The sequence below is a fragment of the Oryx dammah genome, unplaced genomic scaffold (assembly GCF_014754425.2).
Source record: "Oryx dammah isolate SB20612 unplaced genomic scaffold, SCBI_Odam_1.1 HiC_scaffold_2, whole genome shotgun sequence".
NCBI classification, from domain to species: domain Eukaryota; kingdom Metazoa; phylum Chordata; class Mammalia; order Artiodactyla; family Bovidae; genus Oryx; species Oryx dammah.
In genome coordinates this window covers 69452860-69475623 of record NW_024070186.1, presented here as the reverse complement: position 1 = coordinate 69475623, position 22764 = coordinate 69452860, and the positions used below count along the sequence as shown (strand labels likewise).

The window sequence follows — 22764 nt, the reverse complement described above, 5'->3', positions numbered from 1 at the left end:
TGCTGCTAAGGTTGCAACAAATAATATCTCCAATACTTCTGATGAGAGTTTTTCATGGCATACTTTCTCAAAATCAATTTTGCCTCATATATCAAGGGCTCAAAATAGTTCATAGACTTTAGCATAATAAATCCTTCTAGAAGTCTATCCGAAGATAATAAGCATATGCAGTCAAAGATCTGAGCATAAGACTTTCACTGTAGCTTCATGATAACAACAATAAAAATTGAAAGTAACCTGAGTGATCATCGAAAGAGGATTGATTAATTTTTAGCATAATATAAATAATTTTAATAACTAAAATTAAATGGGGCTTAAGCTACAACCTTGCTTTTATAGCCTGGACTTGTTTAACTTATACTCTCATAGAAAATACTAGAAGATTATTTGTATAATCTGTATTATTTACATTTTTGCACCAAAAGAAAATCTATAACTTTTAAACATGCATTCTCAACAGAGAGATACAGCCCCACAATGGGATAAAAACTGGTTTGGTGAGTAGAAGGTGAAAAAATATTCTAGATGTTACAGTAGTTCATAGCCCTCCAAAGGGCCACTGTATATAAACAGATGTACAGTATGTGGTATTAACATTTCAAGAGAGTGCATGGCAGCATTCCGCAAAAGTTTGTCCTAAAAGTCAATATTTTTAAAATCTTGTGGGTAAATGGCTGAAACAAAAAGAACAAAAGAAATATCAGAAGGAAAACAAACTCCAAAATATGAACAGTGATCATATTTAGGTTGCAACATTACAGATATCTTTTTGTTTCTTTTTATATTAATTCAGTAACAAAATAATATCTAACATTTACACCATGAAAATGTACTACAGTCACAATAAGGAAAAAAATAGCAATTTAAACTTCATTGAAATTAATTAAATAAAATTACTTAAATTCAAATTCAGAAAGAACTGATTGAATGTAACAATGAAGAGTTAAATCAATGGATCTGTGTTGGCCCCTCTCTGTGTTATAGGGTTATTACTTTCATACTGAAAACCCCTTCAAAGATTGGCCTGGAGCATTTGAAGAAGGCTTAAAAAGGCTGAAGGAAGGGGACCTGCCAGTCACCATCCTGTTCATGGAGGCAGCAATTCTTCAGGACCCTGGAGATGCAGAGGTATCATTTCCCTTCATCCTGCCAGGCTCAGAAAGGGTCTTCATGTGCTAACAAGGGACAGAGGGTGACAGAGAGCTCTACTAGGTGGCATTTTCATCAAGTAAAGTTTCCCAAAGGAGTTAACCTCGCTAAGTCTGATACATGTTTGTAAGTTACAAAAAAGTACCTATTTTCTAACCACCTCTGCAGTGTCAACAGTGCCCAAAAATAAAAGGTGGGGACAAGAAATGAAAAACCAAAACTGCCAACCTGGAAGCTCAGCAGTAGTTTTCATGGGGCAGAGTATGGTTTCATCTGGGTCTAGAGCCACACCATATCCCACCCTTGATTTACTCACTTAGCATTTATTGAGCATGTATTATGTCCCAAGAATTGTGCCAGGCATGGGCTAAAGGATTGATGAGCTGGAAAAAAAAAAATGGACCAGTTGAAAGGACAGATTTGTGATCTATCTGCAAGACAAGTAAATCAATCAGTGCGGTGAATAAATGTGGTGTCAAAGTATGCGCAGGATGCTAGGAGAGCAGAAAGCAAGGGTTCTGACCCAGCCTTGCCCTCCAAGTGAATCCAAAGCTGAGTTTTGAATGAGAGAGAATTGAAACCTGTAAGGAGGTCCAGCTGTTGCTTAGAGGGAACAGTTCATGGGTGGCAGAGAGACAGGAAACACTGGATCCATAGTAAGAGAGGAGGTGACAGGGGCAAGAGAGGAGGCACAAAGAAGTAGCCAGGAGCTGAACTTCTTGAAAGCCATGGCGAACCACTGTGGGAGAGGGACATGATCAGATTTGCATGTGAGACAAGCCCCTTTCTATGAGACATGAACGGTTGTTGGACATGGAGACTAGGAAACCACCAAAGAGGCTTCTGCAGCTTTATCTTGGTTCACTAAGTCTCTCACTTGCCAAGGCCTATAATAAGATTTTGGCAGGTATAAAGGCTTCCTTCTTAGTTTATAATTTTCAGAAAACATCTTATATGGGGATATTCCCAGAGGAACTGCAGAAATTTGTATACAGTGCTGAGAAGGCAGTAGAGAATAGTGGTTAAGCCTCTGGGATCTGCTACCTAACCATGTGGTTCAAATTCCTGCTCTGCCACTTATTAGCCGTGAGTCATGTGATCTGGAAGGCAGCTATCTCACCACTATACCACCAGTGCAGCACAGCAAGCCATGTGATCTGGGACAAGCTGTTTAAACCCTCTAAGGTTCGGTTCCCTCACATGTAAAATGGACATCACAATTATAACTATCTCATTGGATATTGTGAGGATTAAGTTCATAGAAATTAAAGTGCTTAGTTCAGTGCCTGACATGTCAGTATTTAGTCCTCCTCATTATTATTGGTTGTACCAAGTTTGTACAGAAAGAACAAATAAACAAATTACTAGTTAAAGCCCCTAGTATCTTGTTACTCAAAATGTTTATGGTGAAATGAGATTGAATTGAGAGTTGAAATTCTGAATCAAAATATTGGAATTTTTAGATCAATCAATTTAGAAAAGAAAGTCATTGCATTAATAGGAAACTACAACCCCCTCAACAAAATAGTGCCTTCATACATTTCTAAATGCTGTGTGTTTTCATACATGGTATGTCATTTGTCACAACAACCCTGGGAATCTTAATAGAAAGGTATATATTATTGTCCCAGATTCACAACTGAGAAAATGAGTACACTTGGTAACTAATGGATCCTAGATAAGGACCAGGACTTTGGAATCAATGGAGACCCCAAGGCTAAGGTAACTGATGGTCTGTGAAAGGTGAAAATGATACTGCACCCAAAGGCTAGGAAGATGCCCCCAGAAAAAGATCGTTTCATCAGTCTTAAGAAGCATTCTAAGATGTATGACGGAGAAGGCGATGGCACCCCACTCCAGTACTCTTGCCTGGAAAATCCCATGGACAGAGGAGCATGGTAGGCTGCAGTCCATCGGGTCATGAAGAGTCGGACACGACTGAGCAACTTCCCTTTCACTTTTCACTTTCATGCATTGGAGAAGGCAATGGCAACCCACTCCAGTGTTCTTGCCTGGAGAATCCCAGGGACGGGGGAGCCTGGTGGGCTGCTATCTATGGGGTCACACAGAGTCGGACACGACTGAAGAGACTTAGCAGCAGCAGCAAGATGTATGAAAGGTGAAATCAAAATAGAAGCTGCTCTGAATATATTTAAAGATGTAAAAGAGTCCCCAATATTCTGGGAGAGAAATACTCAGTACTTTTTTATGAATTTGTATCAGATGTGTAATAATAACCCATAAGGGAAAAAACTGATACAATTTTTTCAGCACTTTAAGATGACACTGGGCTTCCCAGGTAGTGCTAGTGGTAAAGAACCTGCCTGCCAATTCAGAAGATATGAGACCCAGGTTCGATCCTTGGGTCAGGAAGATCCCAGAAGAGGGCATGGTAACCCACTCCAATATTCTTGCCTGGGAAATCCCATGGACAGAGGAGCCTGGCGGGCTATAGTCCATGGGGTCACAAAAAGTCAGACATAACTGAAGCGACTTACTGCACAGCATGCACACAAGATGACACTATATGTTTTCATAGAGTTTTGTTTTAAAATGTTCATAGCATTGATTTCAAAGGCGGGGGCGGGTTATGCAAACCTTTTTAAATCCCTACAACTGATACACCCCAGGCAAATCTGAGGACAATGTGTGTTATGAGAGGTTTTGTTGATGTACATTGTGCTTGTAATGGTGTGAGAATTACTCTTCGTAAAGGTATATAAGTGGAATTTTTTTATATTAAAAACTTTCATTCCAGATGTGAAAAACATTTTCTATTTGAAGATATTCTTTACATTACTGACTTTAGCAAAGGATTAGAAACAATGGAGAGCAGTAAGGGGGTTAGTTGTGGGAATAATGGGATATCCATTTAACAAAGGAAATTCAAAATTATAGATTTTGAAGGGGATTTTATAAAAACATGAAAGAATTAACAATGTAATACAAAGTGTAAATGTAGGCTATAAAATTATATGTATATTATATTGCATTTTATATGTGTTTTATGCTTTTTAACTATTGTATTGTGGTGAACACATGTGACCGGGGTTGGGGGGGTGGGGGGGTCCTTTCCCCTAGTTCCTAAATTTCCTGTTACCTCTTATAGTAACTACCTGACTTTCATTTATGCAAACTACTTCTATTGTGTACATCATGCAATTCTTTATTGTAAACTTTTGACTACTTACATTCCTAAATTATTTTTCTACCTCTTTTCCTGATAAATGCATACTTTTATAAATTTATCTTTTGGTTTTAAGATACCTAATATCATGAAACCTCAGAGACTCAAGAGGTTTCCATGGGCCACAGGAGAGAATAAATACTTAGAGTTTGTAACTAATGACAGCAACTCTTGACCTGGATGCCACAAAAGAATTTGAATGAAGAAATGCAGGTGATGTTGTAATGTTTCTCCCTATGAGACCCACATCCAAGTCAAGGTGCTCCTCAGAGAGGGAATTGTCACATGTAAACAAACCAGCTAAACCACATGATTGATTTTGCTTCCTCTTGCAACGTTGACATCAGTCATTGTTTTTTATTTTTTTGTAGGCGTGGCAGTTCCTCGGGATAACCCAAGCAGAGAATGAAAATGAACAAGCAGCTATTGTGGCCCTCCAGAGGTAGATAAAACTAAGCACAAAATCACGGGCCAGGTGGACACTTGTTAAAGGACTTCTGGCTGTTTCAGATTTGTCTTTTGACCCTTAAGTACACTGTACAGAATTTGACCAAGATCAGTGCCAAGACACCAGATATTATTTACATTTAGCTCTGGAAAACAATGTATGAAGAAAAACTGTTCCTAAATCACAGTGTTTTACAAATTGACATTCGTTGGCACAAGAGTCTATGTCAAAAACAGTCATAAAGTAGATTCACTGAATCAATAGTTCTTTTTAGCTTTCTAGCCTTCTACAGCATCTGAAAGTTTTCTTCAGGAAGAACATACTCAGAATAATCTCAGCATAATGTTAACTCCAAGTGTCTACGAAGAATCTGCTGAGATAGTTTCATCATCCTGATCCCCTGACTAAAATTCTAGACTTCACTGGGTGGGGATAGCATCACACGATACTTGATTCAAGCCCCTATTTAAACCATGGAAAAACAGCCCCTACCAAGTAGACTTTCACTTTCCCTACTTGGGCTTCCCTGGTGGCTCAGAGGATAAAGCGTCTGCCTGCAATGCAGGAGACCTGGGTTCTTCCCTGAGTTGGGAAGATCCCCTGGAGAAGGAAATGGCAACCCACTCCAGTATTCTTGCCTGGAGAATCCCATGGACAGAGGAGCCTGGCGGGCTACAGTCCACAGGGTCGCAAAGAGTCGGAACGACTGAGTGACTTCACTTTCACTTTCGCTACTCTTTATAAATAAGTAAATATATACACACACACATTTGTTATACATTATCAGTTCCTAAACAACTGATATAGGTACTGGGAGGACTAGCTCAACTGGAATTCCATCACCTCCACTAGCTTTGTTCGTAGTGATGCTTCCTGCGGCCCACTTGACTTCACACTCTGAGATTTCTGGCTCTAGGTGAGTGATCACAGCCTCGTGGTTATATGGGTCATTAAGATCTTTTTTGTATAGTTCTTGTGTGTATTCTTGCCCTATCTTCTGCTTCTGTTAGGTCCATACCATTTCTGTCCTTTATTGTACCCATCTTTGTATGAAACGTTCCCTTGTTATCTCTTCTTTTCTTGAAGAGATCTCTAGTCTTTGCCATTCTATTGCTTTCCTCTATTTCTTTGCATCGATTGCTGAGGAAGGCTTTTTTTAATATCTCCTTGCTGTTCTTTGGAACTCTGCATTAAAATTGGTATATCTTTCCTTTTTTCCTTTGCCTTTCACTTCTTTTCTTTTCATAGCTGTTTGTAAGGCCTCCTCAATCAGTTTGCCTTTTTGCATTTCTTTTTCTTAGGGATGGTCTTGATCCCTGACTCCTGTACAGTTTCATGAACCTCCATCCATAGTTCTTCAGGGCCTCTGTCTATCAGATCTAATCCCTCGAATCTATTTGTCACTTCTACTGTATAATCATAAGGGATTTGATTTAGATTGTACCTGAATGGTTTTCCCTACTTTCTTCAATTTAAGTCTGAATTTGGGAATAAGGAGTTCATGATCTGAGCCACAGTCAGTTCCCGGACTTGTTTTTGCTGACTGTATGGAGCTTCTCCCTCTTTGGATGCAAAGAATATGATCAATCAGATTTCAGTATTGACCATTTGGTGATGTCCAGGTATAGAGTCTTCTCTTGTGTTGTTGGAAGAGGGTGTTTGCTATGACCAGTGCATTCTCTTGGCAAAACTCTGTTAGCCTTTGCCCTGCTTCATTCTGTACCCCAAGGCCAAATTTGCCCATTACTCCAGGTATTTCTTGGCTTCCTACTTTTGCGTTCCAGTCCTCTAAAATGAAAAGGACATCTTTTTGGGGTGTTAGTGCTAGAAGGTCTTGGAGGTCTTCATAGAACCATTCAACTTCAGCTTCTTCAGCATTATTGGTCAGGGCATAGACTTGGATTACTGTGATATTGAATGTTTTGCTTTATTAACAGAGCATTCTGTCATTTTTGAGATTCAAACTCTTTTGTTGACTATGAGGACTACTCCATTTCTTCTAAGGGATTCTTGCCCACAGTAGTAGATATAATAGTCATCTGAGTTAAATTCACCCATTCCAGTCCATTTTAGTTTGCTGATTCCTAAAATATTAATGTTTACTCCTGCCATCTCCCATTTGACCACTTCCAATTTGCCTTGATTGATGGACCTAACAGTCCAGGTTCCTATGCAATATTGCTCTTTACAGCATTGGACTTTACTTCCATCACCAGTCACATCTATAACCAGGTGTTTTTTCTGCTTTGACTCCGTCTCTTCATTCTTTCTGGAGTTATTTCTCCACTGATCTCCAGTAGCATACTGGGCACCTACCTACCTGGGGAGTTCATCCTTCAGTGTCCTGTCTTTTTGCCTTTTTGTGCTGTTCATGGGGTTCTCAAGGCAAGAATACTGAAGTGGTTTGCTACTCCCTTCTCCAGTGGACCATGTTTTGTCAGAACTCTCCACCATGACCCATCTGTCTTGGGTGGCCCTTAGTTTCATACGAAGTCAAGTGGGCCTTAGGAAGCATCACTATGAACAAAGCTAGTGGAGGTGATGGAATTCCAGTTGACCTATTTCAAATTCTAAAAGATGAGGCTCTATGAAAGAGCTGCACTCAATATGCCAGCACATTTGAAAAATTCAGCAGTGGCCACAGGACTGGAAAAGGTCAGTTTTCATTCCAATCCCAAAGAAAAGCAATGCTAAAGAATGCCTAAACTACTGCACAGTTGCACTCATCTCACATGCTAGCAAAGTAATGCTCAAAATTCTCCAAGCCAGGCTTCAACAGTATGTGAACCATGAACTTCCAGATGTTCAAGCTAGATTTAGAAAAGGCAGAGGAACCAGAGATCAAATTGCCAACATCCGTTGGATCATCAAAAAAAACAAGAGAGTTCCAGAAAAATAATCTACTTCTGCTTTATTGACTATGCCAAAACTTTTGACTGTGTGGATCACAACAAACTGTGGAAAATTCTTGAAGAGATGGGAATACCAGACCACCTGACCTGCCTTTTGAGAAATCTGTATGCAGGTCAGGAAGCAACAGTTAGAACTAGACATGGACAACAGACTGGTTCCAAATGGGGAGAGGAGTACATCAAGGCTGTATATTATTGTCACTCTGCTTATTTAACTTATATGCAGTTAAGCACATCATGAGAAATGCTGGACTGGATGAAGCACAAGCTAGAATCAAGACTGTGGGAGAAATATCAATAACCTCAGATATGCAGATGACACCACCTTTATGAAAGAAAGCAAAGAAGAACTAAAGAGACCCTTAATGAAAGTGAAAAAGGAGAGTGAAAAAGTTGGCTTAAAACTCAATATTCAGAAAACTAAGATCAAGGCATCTGGTCCCATTATTTTATGGCAAATAGATAGTGGAAACAGTGTCAGACTTTATTTTTGGGGGCTCGAAAATCACTGCAGATGGTGACTACAGCCATGAAATTAAAAGATGTTTGCTGCTTGGAAGAAAAGTTATGACCAACCTAGACAGCTTATTAAAAAGCAGAGACATTACTTTGCTAACAAAGGTCCATCTAGTCAAAGCTATGGTTTTTCCAGTTGTCACATATAGATGTGAGAGTTGTACTATAAAGAAAGCTGAGTGCCGAAGAATTGACGCTTTTGAACTGTGGTGTTGGAGAAGACTCTGGAGAGTCCCTTGGACTGAAAGGAGATCCAACCAGTCCATCCTAAAGGAAATCAGTCCCAAATATTCATTGAAAGGACCGATGCTGAAGCTGAAACTCCAATGCCTTGGCCACCTGATGCAAAGAACTGACTCACTGAAAAAGCCCCTGATGCTGGGAAAGATTGACGGTGGGAGAAGGGGATGACAGAGCGTGAGAGGGTTGGATGGCATCACCGACTCAATGGACATGAGTTTGAGTAAACTCCAGGAGTTGGTGATGGACAGGGAGGCCTGGCGTGCTGCAGTCCATGGGGTCGCAAAGAGTGGGACACAACTGAGCAGCTGGGACACAACTGAGCAGCTGAACTGAACTGAGGGCTTGCTAATGAAAGTCTTTTCCACAGATTACCAGCATTGTCATCACCTGGGAGCCTGTTGGACCTGCGCAGCCTCAGGCTGGCCCCCATGCCTCCTGTAGCAGAATTTACATTCTACCAGATCCCCAGATGATTCTCATGCACATCAAAGTTTGAAAACCCTTTGCCAGAGGCTAGTGGGTTAGCGTGAGAAGCGGATCCTCTGCCTCCTAAACCCACATTAGTAGTCTAGAAACCCTGGGAATTTTCTTCTCCTTTACAAAGTACTGTACAATCTTTTACATCTTAACATCCAAATTTAGTTCAAGTCAGTTTAGTTGCTTTTTGGATAAGATACATTTAATATATTGATAGCAGTTGTTTGGTTGCTAAGAGCAGCATTAAAATAATGATATTCCCTACTTCACATTAGATAAATTAATTACTACCAAATTATGTGAGGGGATTAGCCACATTTTTTACAGTTTTTAAACCATCTCATTAAAATCACCAAATCTAGCACTCATAAGACTGGAGTTGTGACTCTTAAAAATGGGCAGAGGTCCCAATTTTCATGCAGAAAAGTATGGTTATTTTCCAGAGACTTAGAAATTTAGCAATGCTTTGTACCATTTAATCAATAAAGACCTCAATTTTTCTAAAGAACTGTTCAAACTCTGGCTCCAGAAAATTCTGAAATTGGCTTTTATTTTCTTCTTTCAGGTGTTTAGAATTGCAGCCCAACAACTTGAAAGCTCTGATGGCTTTGGCTGTGAGTTACACTAACACCGGCCATCAGCAAGATGCTTGCGAAGCTTTAAAGAACTGGATTAAGCAGAATCCAAAGTACAAATACCTTGTGAAGAGCAAGAAGGGATCTCCAGGCCTCACCCGGAGGATGTCTAAGTCTCCAGTTGATAGGTATCCATCTTGTTAAATTACATCCGTGTACACAGTCAGTCAGCTTCTGGGCAACTAACAAGCCTCAGGTCCTCCAAGCACACATTTCAGGATGGTGTGTAGGATAGCATTTTGCTGAAAAGCAGCACTGATTGAAAACGTTGATCAGAGACCAGAACCAAACTTTGGACACATGATCTACTTGTGGACACTCCTAGATGTTTATCTGAATACCATATTTCAAAGCCAAATGCTCCGGGCATATAAATAACTTACAATAAATACCAATGTGCCAGGTTTTATAAAGACTGAGAATTAGGTATGGGGAAAAGTAAATCGTTTGCGTTCAGACTATTTGGCCAACAAATCTGATTTGTTTTCCTTGTAGCTCTGTTCTGGAAGGAGTGAAGGAATTATACCTGGAAGCTGCCCACCAAAATGGAGATGTGATAGACCCAGATCTGCAGACAGGCTTGGGGGTGCTGTTCCACCTGAGTGGAGAATTTAATAGAGCAATAGACGCATTTAATGCTGCCTTAACTGTTCGACCAGAGGTACGTGCATAGCAAGAAACCAGAAGATTCTCTGTTATAAGTAAGTTTTCACAGGTTACATTTTGTGCATTTCTGCTACACTTTATTTCCCTGAATCCCGTGGTTTAAAGTGATCAGTACTAATGATATGCTACTGTGGATGTTAATACTTAAGAGACCTAAAATAGAAACACGAATTGCCTGATAGCATCAAATGGTAGCTGCTCTTTAATGAATGAAAAGTCATTTCAGAGGGTTGTCCATAAAGATTTTTGAGTAATTCACCAGTCATGGTCCTTGTCCATTAGCACTGATACATTTTTAGCTATCATCCTTCAACCAGGACTGTTGGAATACTGTGTCATTGTGGCTTGTACAAATTGTTAAGAGAGCTCAAATTTTTTCATCAGGACTATTCATTATGGAACCGTCTTGGGGCAACCTTGGCAAATGGAGACCGCAGTGAGGAGGCTGTGGAGGCCTATACACGAGCACTGGAGATTCAGCCGGGCTTCATCCGGTCCAGATACAACCTGGGGATAAGCTGCATCAACCTGGGCGCCTACAGGTGAAGTATGGCAGCAGGCTAATGCTAAGAGTCACACTCAGGGCTGAGGTCGACTAATCTGAAAGGTTGTTTCTCAGTAAAATTACCTCCTTTTGTGACGTAATCTCCTCCGGTTAAGGGTGAGTTTCAGATCTTCAGATCCTGAGGGCTCTTGAGACAGGAACTGTCCGCCTCCATGTTTCTTAGTCATTCATTAGAGAACAGCAATTATTAGGGCATCTTGTGAAATGTAGATTCTTGAGCTCCTCTCCCAGAGATTGATCGATTTGGAGTTAGGTCAAGTCATCTGGGTTTTTAACACCCCCAAGAGCAACTCTTGGAGAAACATAAGCAGTCCAACCCTTCATTTCCCAGGTAAGGAAAAAAAGGAACCCTTCATTTCCCAGGTAAGGAGGAAAATAACCATGGCTAGGAACGGAGGAATACAGAAGAATGACTCAACAAGGTCTCAGGGCCAGGTTTTGGCAAAGCACAACCAAGAATCCAGATTTTCCAAACCTAATTTACAAGTAAAGTTAGTTGTTTTTTTTTTAAAAAGGAAAACTTCAAAGGGTGGGTTTAAAGTTTGCAATGTCTTGCTGCTTCTCTCGTGACTCATTATCTTTCAGGTGTATATCCTCTATCTGTTCCCCCATCAACATGGAGCATAAATTACCTTTATTTCTTTTGAGTAATAAAAGTTTGGGTGGCTTTTATTTTCTATTTTCTAAATCAACAGGTATTACTTTTCTTAAGTGAGGGAAAAAAAGAAAAATTAATGTTAGTGTTAACACAAAAAATGTAAACCCTTTCTCATTCTCAGAGCCAGGCTTTTAGAATCAGACAAACTTGGGTTCACATCAGAGCTCTGCCATTTACCGGTTTCATAACTCTGGGCACATAACTTTGAGCATCAATTTCTTCACTTGGATAAAAAAATAAAAGAGGTATTATCTATCTTGCAGGATTATTGTGCAGGTTAAATGTAATTGCCTAGCACAGAACTGATGTTCAATACCTAGTAGGCATCATTAGTCTGAGCATTATCATTGCCATCATCATCATTATTATTACCATTTAGATAAGCCATGAGAGAGCCACATAACTGGATTGTACTCTTTTGACAACTGAAGAATTGCCGTCTCTGAACCGCATTAGAGCATTTTGCCACTGGCAAATACTGAAACTTTAGAAACCAGTTGCTGCATTTATACTCGGGGATCTTAGAAAGAATATTAGTCACTAGGTTGCACTCTGTCTTCTAAGATGATCTTACTCAGGTCAAAACCAAGAATAGCTGAGTGATTCCTGAGCACCCAGTCTGTTTTATTCTGTGGACATTGTGAAGTGTGTCACAGCAAAGGCCCTCTTTACATCAGCCACACAAAGGACCAGAGTCAAATTGTGCCACCTCCCTGCCCATCAGCCTGATGATGCATGTTCCATCTATTAGCTTCATTCCTGACTCCGATTTCCCTAACCTGATTTCTTATTTTTACTGCCTTTATTCACTTACTAGGTTGGTTGTGTATATAGATTTTATAACGCCTTAGGTCCTTCTTCTGGAACAAGAAGAGATGTAAATAAATGCGTATGTACACACAGACATAATGAATTCACTGAAGGAAGCCTTTTTCAAAAAAAAAAAAATTTGAAGCATAGTTGATGTACAATGTTGTGTTAGTTTCTAGTACAGCAAAGTAATTCAGATATAGATATGTATTCTTTTTCAGGTTCTTTTCCATTATAGTTTATTACAAGATATTGAATACAGTTCCCTATGCTATACAGTAAATCCTGTTGTTTGTCTATTTTATACATAGTAGTATGTATCTGTTAATCCTAAACTCCCAATTTATCTCTCCCTCACCTTTCCCATTTGGTAGCCATAAATTTGCTTTCTATGTCTATGAGTCTGTTCCTGTTTGGTAAATAAGTTCATTTATATCACTTGTTAAGATTCTACAAATAAGTGATATTGTATTATTTGTCTTTCTCTGGCTGACTCCACTCAGTATGACACTCTCTAGGCCCACCCATGTTGCTGCAAATGGCATTATTTCATTCTTTTTATGGCTGAGTACTATTCCACTTTATACATATATGCATACACCATATCTCCTTTATCCATTCATCTGCCAATGGACATTTAGGTTGCTGCCATGTTTTGGCTATTTTAAATAGTGCTGCTGTGAACATTGAGGGGGGTGTGTCTTTCCAAATTAGTTTTCATCTTTTCCAGATATATGGCCAAGGGTGGGATTGCTGGATCCCATGGTGACCCTATTTTCAGTTTTCTAAGGAACCTTCATGCTGTTTTCCATAGTGGACCACTTTACCTTCCCACCAATAGTGTAGGAGGATTCTCTTTTCTTCACACCCTCTCCAGAATGTATTATTTGTAGACTTTTTGATAGCCACTCTGATCAGTGTGATTATAGTTTTGATTTGTATTTCTTTAATGATTAGCAATGTTCAACATCTTTCCATGTGACTGTTGGCCACCTGTATGTCTTCTCTGGAGAAATATCTCTGTAGGTTTTCTGCCCATATTTTGATTGGGTTTTTTACATTGAGCTGTATGAGCTATTTGTATATTTGGGGAGTTAATACCTTGTTGGCTGTATCATTTACAAACGTTTCTCCCAGTCCATAGGTTATATTTTCATATTGTTGATGGTTCCTTTGCTGTGCAAAACCTTGTAAGTTTGATTAGGTCCTATTTGCTTATTTTCACTTTTATTTCTTTTGTGTTGAGAGACTGACCTAAGAAAACACTGGTACAATTTGTTTCAGAGGATGATTTGCCTATGTTCTCTTCTAGGAGTTTTATGGTGTCACATATTATATTTAAGTCCTTAAACACTTTGAGTTTATTTTTAGCTGTGATGTGAGGGAATGTTCTAACTTCATTGGTGTACATGCTAAGCTTTAGAAGAGCCTCCTTTACATGAATATTTTGCAAAGCTTCCAGATGAGTTTTAATTGTAACTGCTTACTGTAGAAAAAATATGAGGGGTCAATGAAATACTTTCTTGGCATTCACACTAGGGCAGCTATTTGCAGGAGGCCATGAAAATCCATAAGAGGTAGAAATGGACTCACTTTGCTGAGGTGTGAATTTTTCATCTCGAGCATAAAGTCTCCTGTAAAGAACAGGTCAGTTTTAGGGTTTCCAGATAAAATGTAGAATGCCCAGCTAAGTTTGAATCTCAGATAAACATAAGTATGTTTTTAGAGAAGTATTTCCCAAATATTGCATGTTACATACTTAATGATGAAAATTATTATCTGAAATTCAGATTTAATTGTGCATACTGTATTCTTGTTTGCTAAATCGATCCGTTTTGGTCGGTTCAGTTCTGGCGCTCAGTTGTGTCCGACTCTTTATGACCCCATGGACTGCAGCACACCAGGCTTCCCTGTCCTTCACTATCCCCCAGAGCTTACTCAAACTTATGTCCATCGAGTCAGTGATTCCATCCAACCATCTCATCCTCTGTCATCCCCTTCTCGTCCCACCTTCAATCTTTGCCAGCATCAGGGTCTTTTCCAATGAATCACTTCTTCACATCAGGTGGCCAGAGTATCAGAGCTTCAGCATCAGTTCAATTGAGTCACTCAGTCATGTCCAACTCTGCGACCCCATGAACTGTAGCATGCCAGGCCTCCCTGTGGAGAAGGAAATGGCAACCCACTCCAGTGTTCTTGCCTGGAGAATCCCAGGGACAGGGAACCTGGTGGGCTGCCATCTAGGGGGTCACACAGAGTCGGACACGACTGAAGTGACTTAGCAGCAGCAGGCCTCCCTGTCCATCACCAACTCCCGGAGTCCACCCAACCCATGTCCATCGAATCAGTGATGCCATCCAACCATCTCATCCTATGTCATCCCCTTCTTCTCCTGCCCTCAATCTTTCCCAGCATCAGGGTCTTTTCAAATGAGTCAGCTCTTTGCATCAGGTGGCCAAAGTATTGGAGTTTCAGCTTTAGCATCAGTCCTTCCAATGAACACCCAGGACTGGTCTCCTTTAGGATGGACTGGTTGGATCTCCTTGCAGTCCAAGGGACTCTCAAGAGTCTTCTCCAGCACCTCAGTTCAAAAGCATCAATTGTTCAGCACTCAGCTTTCTTTATAGTCCAACTCTCACATCCATACATGATCACTGGAAAAACCATAGCCTTGACTAGACAGACCTTTGTTGACAAAGTAATGTCTCTGCTTTCTAATATGCTATCTAGGTTGGTCATAACTTTCCTTCCAAGGAATAAGCGTCTTTTAATTTCATGGCTGCAATCACCATCTGCAGTGATTTTGGAACCCCCAAAAATAAAATCTGACACTGTCTCCACTGTTTCCCCATCTATTTGCCATGAAGTGATGGGACCAGATGCCATGATCTTAGTTTTCTGAATGTTGAGCTTTAAGCCAACTTTTCACTCTCCTCTTTCACTTTCATCACAAGGCTCTTTAGTTCTTCTTCACTTTCTGCCATAAGGGTGCTGTCATCTGCATATCTGAGGTTATTGATATTTCTCCTGGAAATCTTGATTCCACCTTGTGCTTCCTCCAGCCCAGCATTTCTCATGATGTTCTCTGCATATAAGTTAAATAAGCAGGGTGACAATATACAGCCTTGACATACTCCTTTTCCTATTTGGAATCAGTCTGTTCCATGTCCAGTTCTAACTGTTGCTTCCTGATCTGCATACAGGCTTCTCATGAGGTAGGTCAGGTGGTCTGATATTCCCATCTTTTTCAGAATTTTCCACAGTTTATTGTGATCCACACAGTCAAAGGCTTTGGCATAGTCAATAAAGCAGAAGTAGATTTTTTTTTCTGGAACTCTCTTGTTTTTTCCATGATCCAGCAGATGTTGGCAATTTGATCTCTGGTTCCTCTGCCTTTTCTAAAACCAGCTTGAACATCAGGGAGTTCATGGTTCACGTATTGCTGAAGCCTGGCTTGGAGAATTTTGAGCATTACTTTACTAGCATGTGAGATGAGTACAATTGTGTGGTAGTTTGAGCATTCTTTGGTATTACCTTTCTTTCCTTCCCAGAATATTCAGGACTGATTTCCTTTAGGATGGACTGGTTGGATCTCCTTGCAGTCTAAGAGACTCTCAAGAGTCTTCTCCAACACCACAGTTCAAAAGCATCTGTTCTTCGGCACTGAGCTTTCTTTATGGTCAAACTCTCACATCCATACATGGCTTCTGAAAAAACCATAACTTTGACTAGATGGGCCTTTGTTGGGCAAAGTAAGGTCTCTGCTTTTTAATATTCTGTCTGGAAATTCATGGTTCACATACTGTTGAAGCCTGGTTTGGAGATTTTTGAGCACTACTTTGCTAGCATGTGAGATGAGTGCAACTGTGCGGTAGTTTGAACATTCTTTCAAACAGCAAAGTGTTTTGACTATACTTTGTGGGTCTTTTTAGGATATGGGAAATCTTGTGAAATAATAAACATCTTGCATTTTTCCTGAGAAAAAAAGACCATAAGTTTAAATGCATTCTAAAAACAAGTTTCACTTGTGGTATAATTAGGTCTCCTTTGGCGTGCTGCAATTCATGGGGTCGCAAAGAGTCGGACATGACTGAGCGACTGAACTGAACTGAAGAAGTAACAACCCTCAATAGAGATGTGGCGCAGAAAAAAGCCAAGAGCAGGTGCCAATTTGTTCATATCCCTGCTCTTGGAACCTAACATCTCCCTCAAGAATGCGGGTGTCTGTGTATGGCCCTGTACTTTGTGCTGTTTCTCATCTCAGATGTTCTATAAAGAGTCAAAGGCAAGCACTCTCCTCATACTGTATACAGTTGAAATAACAAGTGGAAATTGTTGGTATGAAACTGAGGCAGAGCTTAAAATGCTCCCCTTTTGTCAGTAGGAGCTTCAAAGTAGAACTTAGACCAAAAAATCTTAACCTTTTCAAAAAGTGAGGGCTGGATTGTTCAGTCACTAAATCGTGTCCGACTCTTTGCAACCCCCTGGACCTTAGCCTGCCAGGCCCCTCTGTCCATGGGATTCTCCAGGCAAGAATACTGGAGTGGGTTGCCATATCCTTCTCAAGGGGATCTTCCTGACCCAGGGAGCGAATCCACGTCTCCTGTCCTGCAGGCAGATTCTTTACCGCTGAGCCACCTGGGAAGAAGCCATTCGAAAGTGAGGACCCCATTTTAATTGAAAACATAAATCTCATCCCCTTTGATAGTAATGTTTTTATTCTTAGTATAATGAGGGAAACCTACTATAAAGTGAAGAATGCTTTTAAATGACTGTGCTTTTACTTAATCGTGACATAACATTTAAAACAATTTTAACTTATACATACATATGTGTGTGTAACATTTGGAACTGTTCATACTTGTACATGTACAATCTTCTGAGTTCCCCAAAGGCCTCTGAGTCCTTAAGCTGGGGAACAGGCTTAGACTATCTTCGTGAGAAAAACCTAGAGTTGCTTGATGAGGCCAACAGGCTAAAGCTAGAGTCTTCTAGGCTGTTACCCTCCATGGCCCTCAGAGACCACTGCCACACACTGGGGCTGGAGCAGCCTGTGCAGGAGGGCATTTTAGCATCTTTCTTCCCCAGAGTTCTTACAGGCCTAGGATGATGAGAGTAAATGGAGTCATCATCTGAGCTGTGCCGAGGAAGCCAGAAAGTGCCTCCAAAGTAAACTTTCCTTGTGCATCTGTTATAAATCCTCCTCTCTTGCTTGATCACAAGAAATCCAGAAGAGGGGTGATGAGAAAACACCCACTCCCTTCCATTACCCAAATTGCTACATCCAGTGCCCTTTACTTCTGGACAGATCTAACAACATGTGTGCATTTAGTCACTCAGTTGTGTCTGACTTTTTGCGACCCCCTGGACCATAGCCCTTATAGCCCCCCAGGCTGACACATCTAAGACACATCTGGATTCTCCAGACAAAAATACTGGAGTGCGTGGCCATCCCCTCCTCCAGGGGATCTTCCCAACCCAGGAATTGAACCCAGGTCTTCCATATTGCAGGTGGATTCTTTACCGTCTGAGCCAAGCAGTGTTGATGAGCAAATGCCTGAATCATGTGCACTGGAATCAGAAATCCAGCCTTGCTTTCCTTACGGTTTCTTAGGATGCTTAACAGTGACTACCTTGTAGGACTAAATGAGATCAAATGTGTGAAAAGAAGAGTAAAGAAGAAACAAGTTAAAGAGGCGTCTTTCTTGGCAAAGACAAGTTTGTCAGATATGTAATACATGTTCCAGGTGACAGGGAACTGAAGAGGGCAGTTCCAGGAAGTACACCAGGCACGCAAGCAACAGAAGCAGGGTCGTGGACCACAGGAGCTAGGCCTTTGGACAGCATCCGACTAGGCAGGTCACAGACTTTTGTTCTTGGGACCCCTTTACATTTTTAACAATTATTGAGAATCTGAAGGGGCTTTAGTTTATGTGGGTTATACCTATCAATATTTACCATATTAGAAATTGAGAAAAGTTGAAGAGATTCATTTAAAAATAATAAACCAATTATGTGTTTATCTAAATTATATATTTTACCAAAAATATTTCCCTAGACAAGCTGTTTACTGAAAAGAGTAGCATTCTTTTACCATTTTTGCAAATTTCTTTAATATCTTGCTTATAGAAGACATTCTTACCTCTACTTCTGCATTCAGTCTATTGGGATATCACACATCATAAAAGTCACTGGAAAACTCCATTGTATATTCATGAGGAAATGAGAATGAAGCTGTAAAATGACATCTCAGTATTATTATAAAAATAATTTTGACCTCACTGATCCCCAGAGTTCCCCAGAGCACACATGGAGAGCTATTGACCTAACTTTTAATGATAGAGCTTTCACATAAATGATTCAGTTACACCTCACAACAAGGTTCTTAAATGACTTTTATTCAGTTGGGGAAACTGAGACTTAGAGAAGAAATTTGCCTAAGGCTGAATAACCAGCTGCTTTGAAACTCAAACTCAACTGAACCCTGGCTGCCTCCTATTTTGAGAAAAGTTAAACTAATGAGAAAAGCTAAACTACGTAGTTTCAGAGTAAGGTCAGATGCCTCCTCTGTTTATACAGATCATATCTGCAAAGGTATTAAGTCATCAGATCATTCCTGGAACAAGGGGAAAATCAAATGCATTAATGAGTTAGCAATGGTTCTAACTGTCTCACGTGACATACCTAAAACAAAGTTTACTTTTCTTCTTTCTGATTTCACTATGTTTAACAATGACTTCACAAAGGAATAGTGAGAGAATCAGAAAGCTGTTCACCTCATGATCCAAAACATCGAAGAGGTGGTTTTGGATGTTAGACCAAGATGATAATTCATTTTTATCTTACTTCTAAGTTGGCTAACTCTGAAATCTGTTGAATTTTTAAATGTCTGTTTTTTTTACCCTCTTAGAGAAGCGGTCAGCAATTTTCTCACTGCCCTCAGTTTGCAAAGAAAGAGCAGGAATCAGCAGCAAGTCCCTCATCCTGCAATCTCTGGGAATATCTGGGCTGCCCTTAGAATTGCCCTTTCTCTGATGGACCAGCCGGAACTCTTCCAGGCGGCTAATCTCGGTGACCTGGATGTCCTCCTAAGAGCTTTCAACTTGGATCCTTAAAGGAAAAGGGGAAAAAAAAATTCCTTCACCTATGTAACTGTACTGAGAAATGCAAAACTATTTTATTATGAATTCCAAAAAAAAAAGGGTAAAAACGGATGTTCAAAAGGCGATGGAGATATAACCCAAGGGAATTCCCACAGACAATGCCCAGTCTCTGTTCAAATACAAAAAGCACAAAACGTTGCATAGTGTCAAGTTTGGGCTTGAAAGAATGGAGAGACACAAGACAAAACCAAGATAAGTGACCATGTTTGAATATGCTTCACAAGCCGTGAGCACACTGCAAGTATGTTCCTTGGGGTTTTTCCAAGTGTCCACTTGCAGCTGATGACACATCAAAGGAACTTGCTCATAGGGCACCTGGAGAAAGCAGTGCCTTGGATCAGGAAATTCTGTTTCTGAACTGTCCTCTGAAATTCCTCCCTTTTACCAGGTTGAATATAGTTTGGGCCAAGGTGCATGCACATATATTAACTCTTGACTGAAAAGAGGCATTGCTTAAACACGTTCCAATTTTAACTTTTACTGTAGCCCTTTGATTTCAGAGAGGGAGCTTTGCCGGCAAAAGCAGTTTTTGCACTAGAAATTTTTGCTCTTCCCAATCAAAACTTTTCTGGGATTGTATATATGCACTTTACTATCTTATTTATGCCTTGCTGGAGTTTTGTTTTGTTGCTCCAATTTTTAACTTGGGGGTGAAAGATTTGCGAACTCAGCCTTGTTAGATCAACGGACCAAATAAAAATTCCTGAAAATAGTTTTTCATAGCGTAGGGTTTTGAAGGAGTGTTTTTTCTTAAAGCAGATAAGACATAGGTGTAAATATGTCAAACAAAGATCTTATTCACATGCTTTTCTGGGACTCTGTATGAACTTAAGCAAAAGATAGCATTCACAAATTCTCTACAGAAAGTTTGATGATGATGTGATTTCTACTGAGTTAACATTAACTTGCTTAAATGTCATGTTTTCCTTGCTTTCTAATTGCCATTCACAGTTAATGTTCCTTTTAAACTGTTAATATTTTAAATGGTATTTCTTGAGTGATAAATACATCTTTCCCTTAAAGTTATGTGTATTCTTAGTTCCATAATCATCTGCCCTGCTCACCCTTTTTGCATTCTAAATGATAGAAGATCAGTGTCTTCGAGCTGAACCTCACTGAACGTCAGTGGTTTAATATGAAAGATGCATGTGTGGCTTTCACTTTGAACATGTATCAAGCATCAGAAATTTTCTGCTGGCAGTAGTGTTTTATGTAATTGGTTATAGTCCACTCGGTTCTTCAGAGTGTTTTGTGCCTGTTGGGAGTTTGGTGATTATTTGGAAAGATGTCATTTTTTAAAGATTTAGAAAAATTGTTTGCAAAATGCTAACCAAAATATAAATTCACTGATGTCCAATTTGAGTAATTTGTTCTGGTTAAGTGGTCCTTTTCATCTTCACTGTGTCTCTGTCCTTCCTCTAGAATCTTCCCCAAAGCATCCAAGCCCATCTTTTTTCTTCATGTTCTTTGGTTACTAATAGCTGGATACATTCATGATTATAGTAACCACCAAAGGAAAAAAAAACAAAACAGCATTTGGTTCAAGAATTTAATTGACTGGGGAGTTAGCTTCTACTGGAAGATGAGAGGAAATGTACACACATGCTAAGATATTGAACTCTTGAGGTACAGACAGAAATACTCTCTTCTGTTGTCAGAAGTCTCTAGGGTAGGAAGGGGTCCCAAGGACACATGAAACCATAAGCACTTGAGGCTTCCACATATCATAACCTATCCTAGTTTATAAAGACAGAGTTGAGGGCCTACGGCGGTGCCAGACTTTTATCTTCATGTCAGAGCCTGCCTGGGCTAGGTGATGCCTCCATCTGGCCAGCAAGAGACAGAGGCACTAGGGCATTCACTGTTGGGCAGGAGTCCCGACCCAGGGTTGGCCTCCTTCCCTGCAGTCTGAGAAGCAAAGCAGAGCTCAATAATACTTTCTAAAGAATACCTGGTATTCTGTAGAGTTTTAGAATCCTAGAAACTCGGTCTGGAATGGACTCTTGGCGCCAAACTCCAGTCCAGACACATGCCTGCCTGAGTATCCTTAATGGAATAGCATCCATTCTGTGCATGCTTATCCTCTCAATCCCTGGGCATCCTGGTCAGCTGACTTGCTTCCATCATAGACCATTAGGACAAACTTTACAGGTGTTCCATTTATGAAGTCATTCTATACTTTCAATAGTCAACTAACTTGCAATAAAGATAGGCTGTTTTCTTAGCCTTGCTGGCACTACCTGCATGAAATCGGTAACAAAGCCTGAAAACAGGGTAAATGTGGGATGTTTTGATTTTTGATTGTTTCTGTGTGGGGGCAGATTTTGCAGCCCAAGTTTTATTTTGCTTTTGGAATACAAAGTAACTTCAAAGAGTTGTGTTAGAGGACACAAAGTTTTTCAATATTTTTAATTGACATAGTTGATTTACAATGTTGTTAGTTTCTGCTATACAGCAAAGTGATTGTTATACATGTGTATAAGTTCTTTTTATATTCTTTGCCATTATGGTTAATCACAGGTTATTAAATATATTTCCCTATGCTATACAGTAGGACCTTGTTGTTTATGCATTCTATATATAATATTTTGCATCTGCTAACCTCAAACTCCTAATTCACTCCTCCCCCACCCCTCTTACCCCTTGGCAACCACAAATCTGATCTCCCTATGTAAGTGTGTTTCTGTTATGTAGATATGTTCATTTGTGTTATATTTTCTTTCAACTTTTTATAAAACTATTTGTTGTATATTGGAGTATAGTTGATTACCAATGTTACAGTTTCAGGTGTATAGCAGAGTGATTCAGTTAAACAGAGACATGTATCTATTCTTTTTCAAATTCTTTTCCCATTTAGGTTGTTACATAATATTGAGCAGAGTTCCCTGTGTTATATAGTGGGTCCCTATTGGTTATCCATGGTAAATACAGCAGTGTGTACATCAATCCTAAACTCCCTAACTATTCCAGCCACCCACCTTGTGTCATATTTTAGATTCCACATATAATCGATATATTTCTCATTTTTACTTGTTTCACTTCATCTCTATATCCATGTATGTTGCTGCAAATGGCATTATTTCATTTTTTATTGTTTCATAGTATTCCATTGTATATATGCACATCTTTTAAAAAAATTTTTATTGGCGTATAGTTGCTTTACACTCTTGTTAGTTTCTACTGTACAGCAAGGGGAATCAGCTATATATATATACATATATCCCCTCTTTTTTCCACTTCCTTCCCACTTAGTTCACCACAGAGCATTTAGTACAGTTCCTGTGCTACACAGCAGATTCTCATTAGTTATCTGTTTTATACATAGTATCAATAGT

At 39.8% G+C, this 22764-nt stretch overlaps 1 protein-coding gene across 5 annotated transcripts in view; it reads left to right on the top strand.

The window, feature by feature from the left end:
* Positions 1-20791, top strand: part of PEX5L (peroxisomal biogenesis factor 5 like) — a 209721-nt gene extending 188930 nt beyond the window's left edge. For all 5 annotated transcript variants that reach the window (XM_040251498.1, XM_040251488.1, XM_040251478.1 and 2 more), the window contains 6 exons: positions 985-1128; positions 4708-4778; positions 9498-9695; positions 10063-10228; positions 10618-10775; positions 19177-20791. In XM_040251498.1, the coding sequence (XP_040107432.1) occupies positions 985-1128; positions 4708-4778; positions 9498-9695; positions 10063-10228; positions 10618-10775; positions 19177-19381 (942 nt within the window). In that variant the 3' untranslated portion in view covers positions 19382-20791. The remainder of the gene's footprint in view (positions 1-984; positions 1129-4707; positions 4779-9497; positions 9696-10062; positions 10229-10617; positions 10776-19176) is intronic.
* The last annotated feature ends 1973 nt before the right edge of the window (positions 20792-22764 follow it).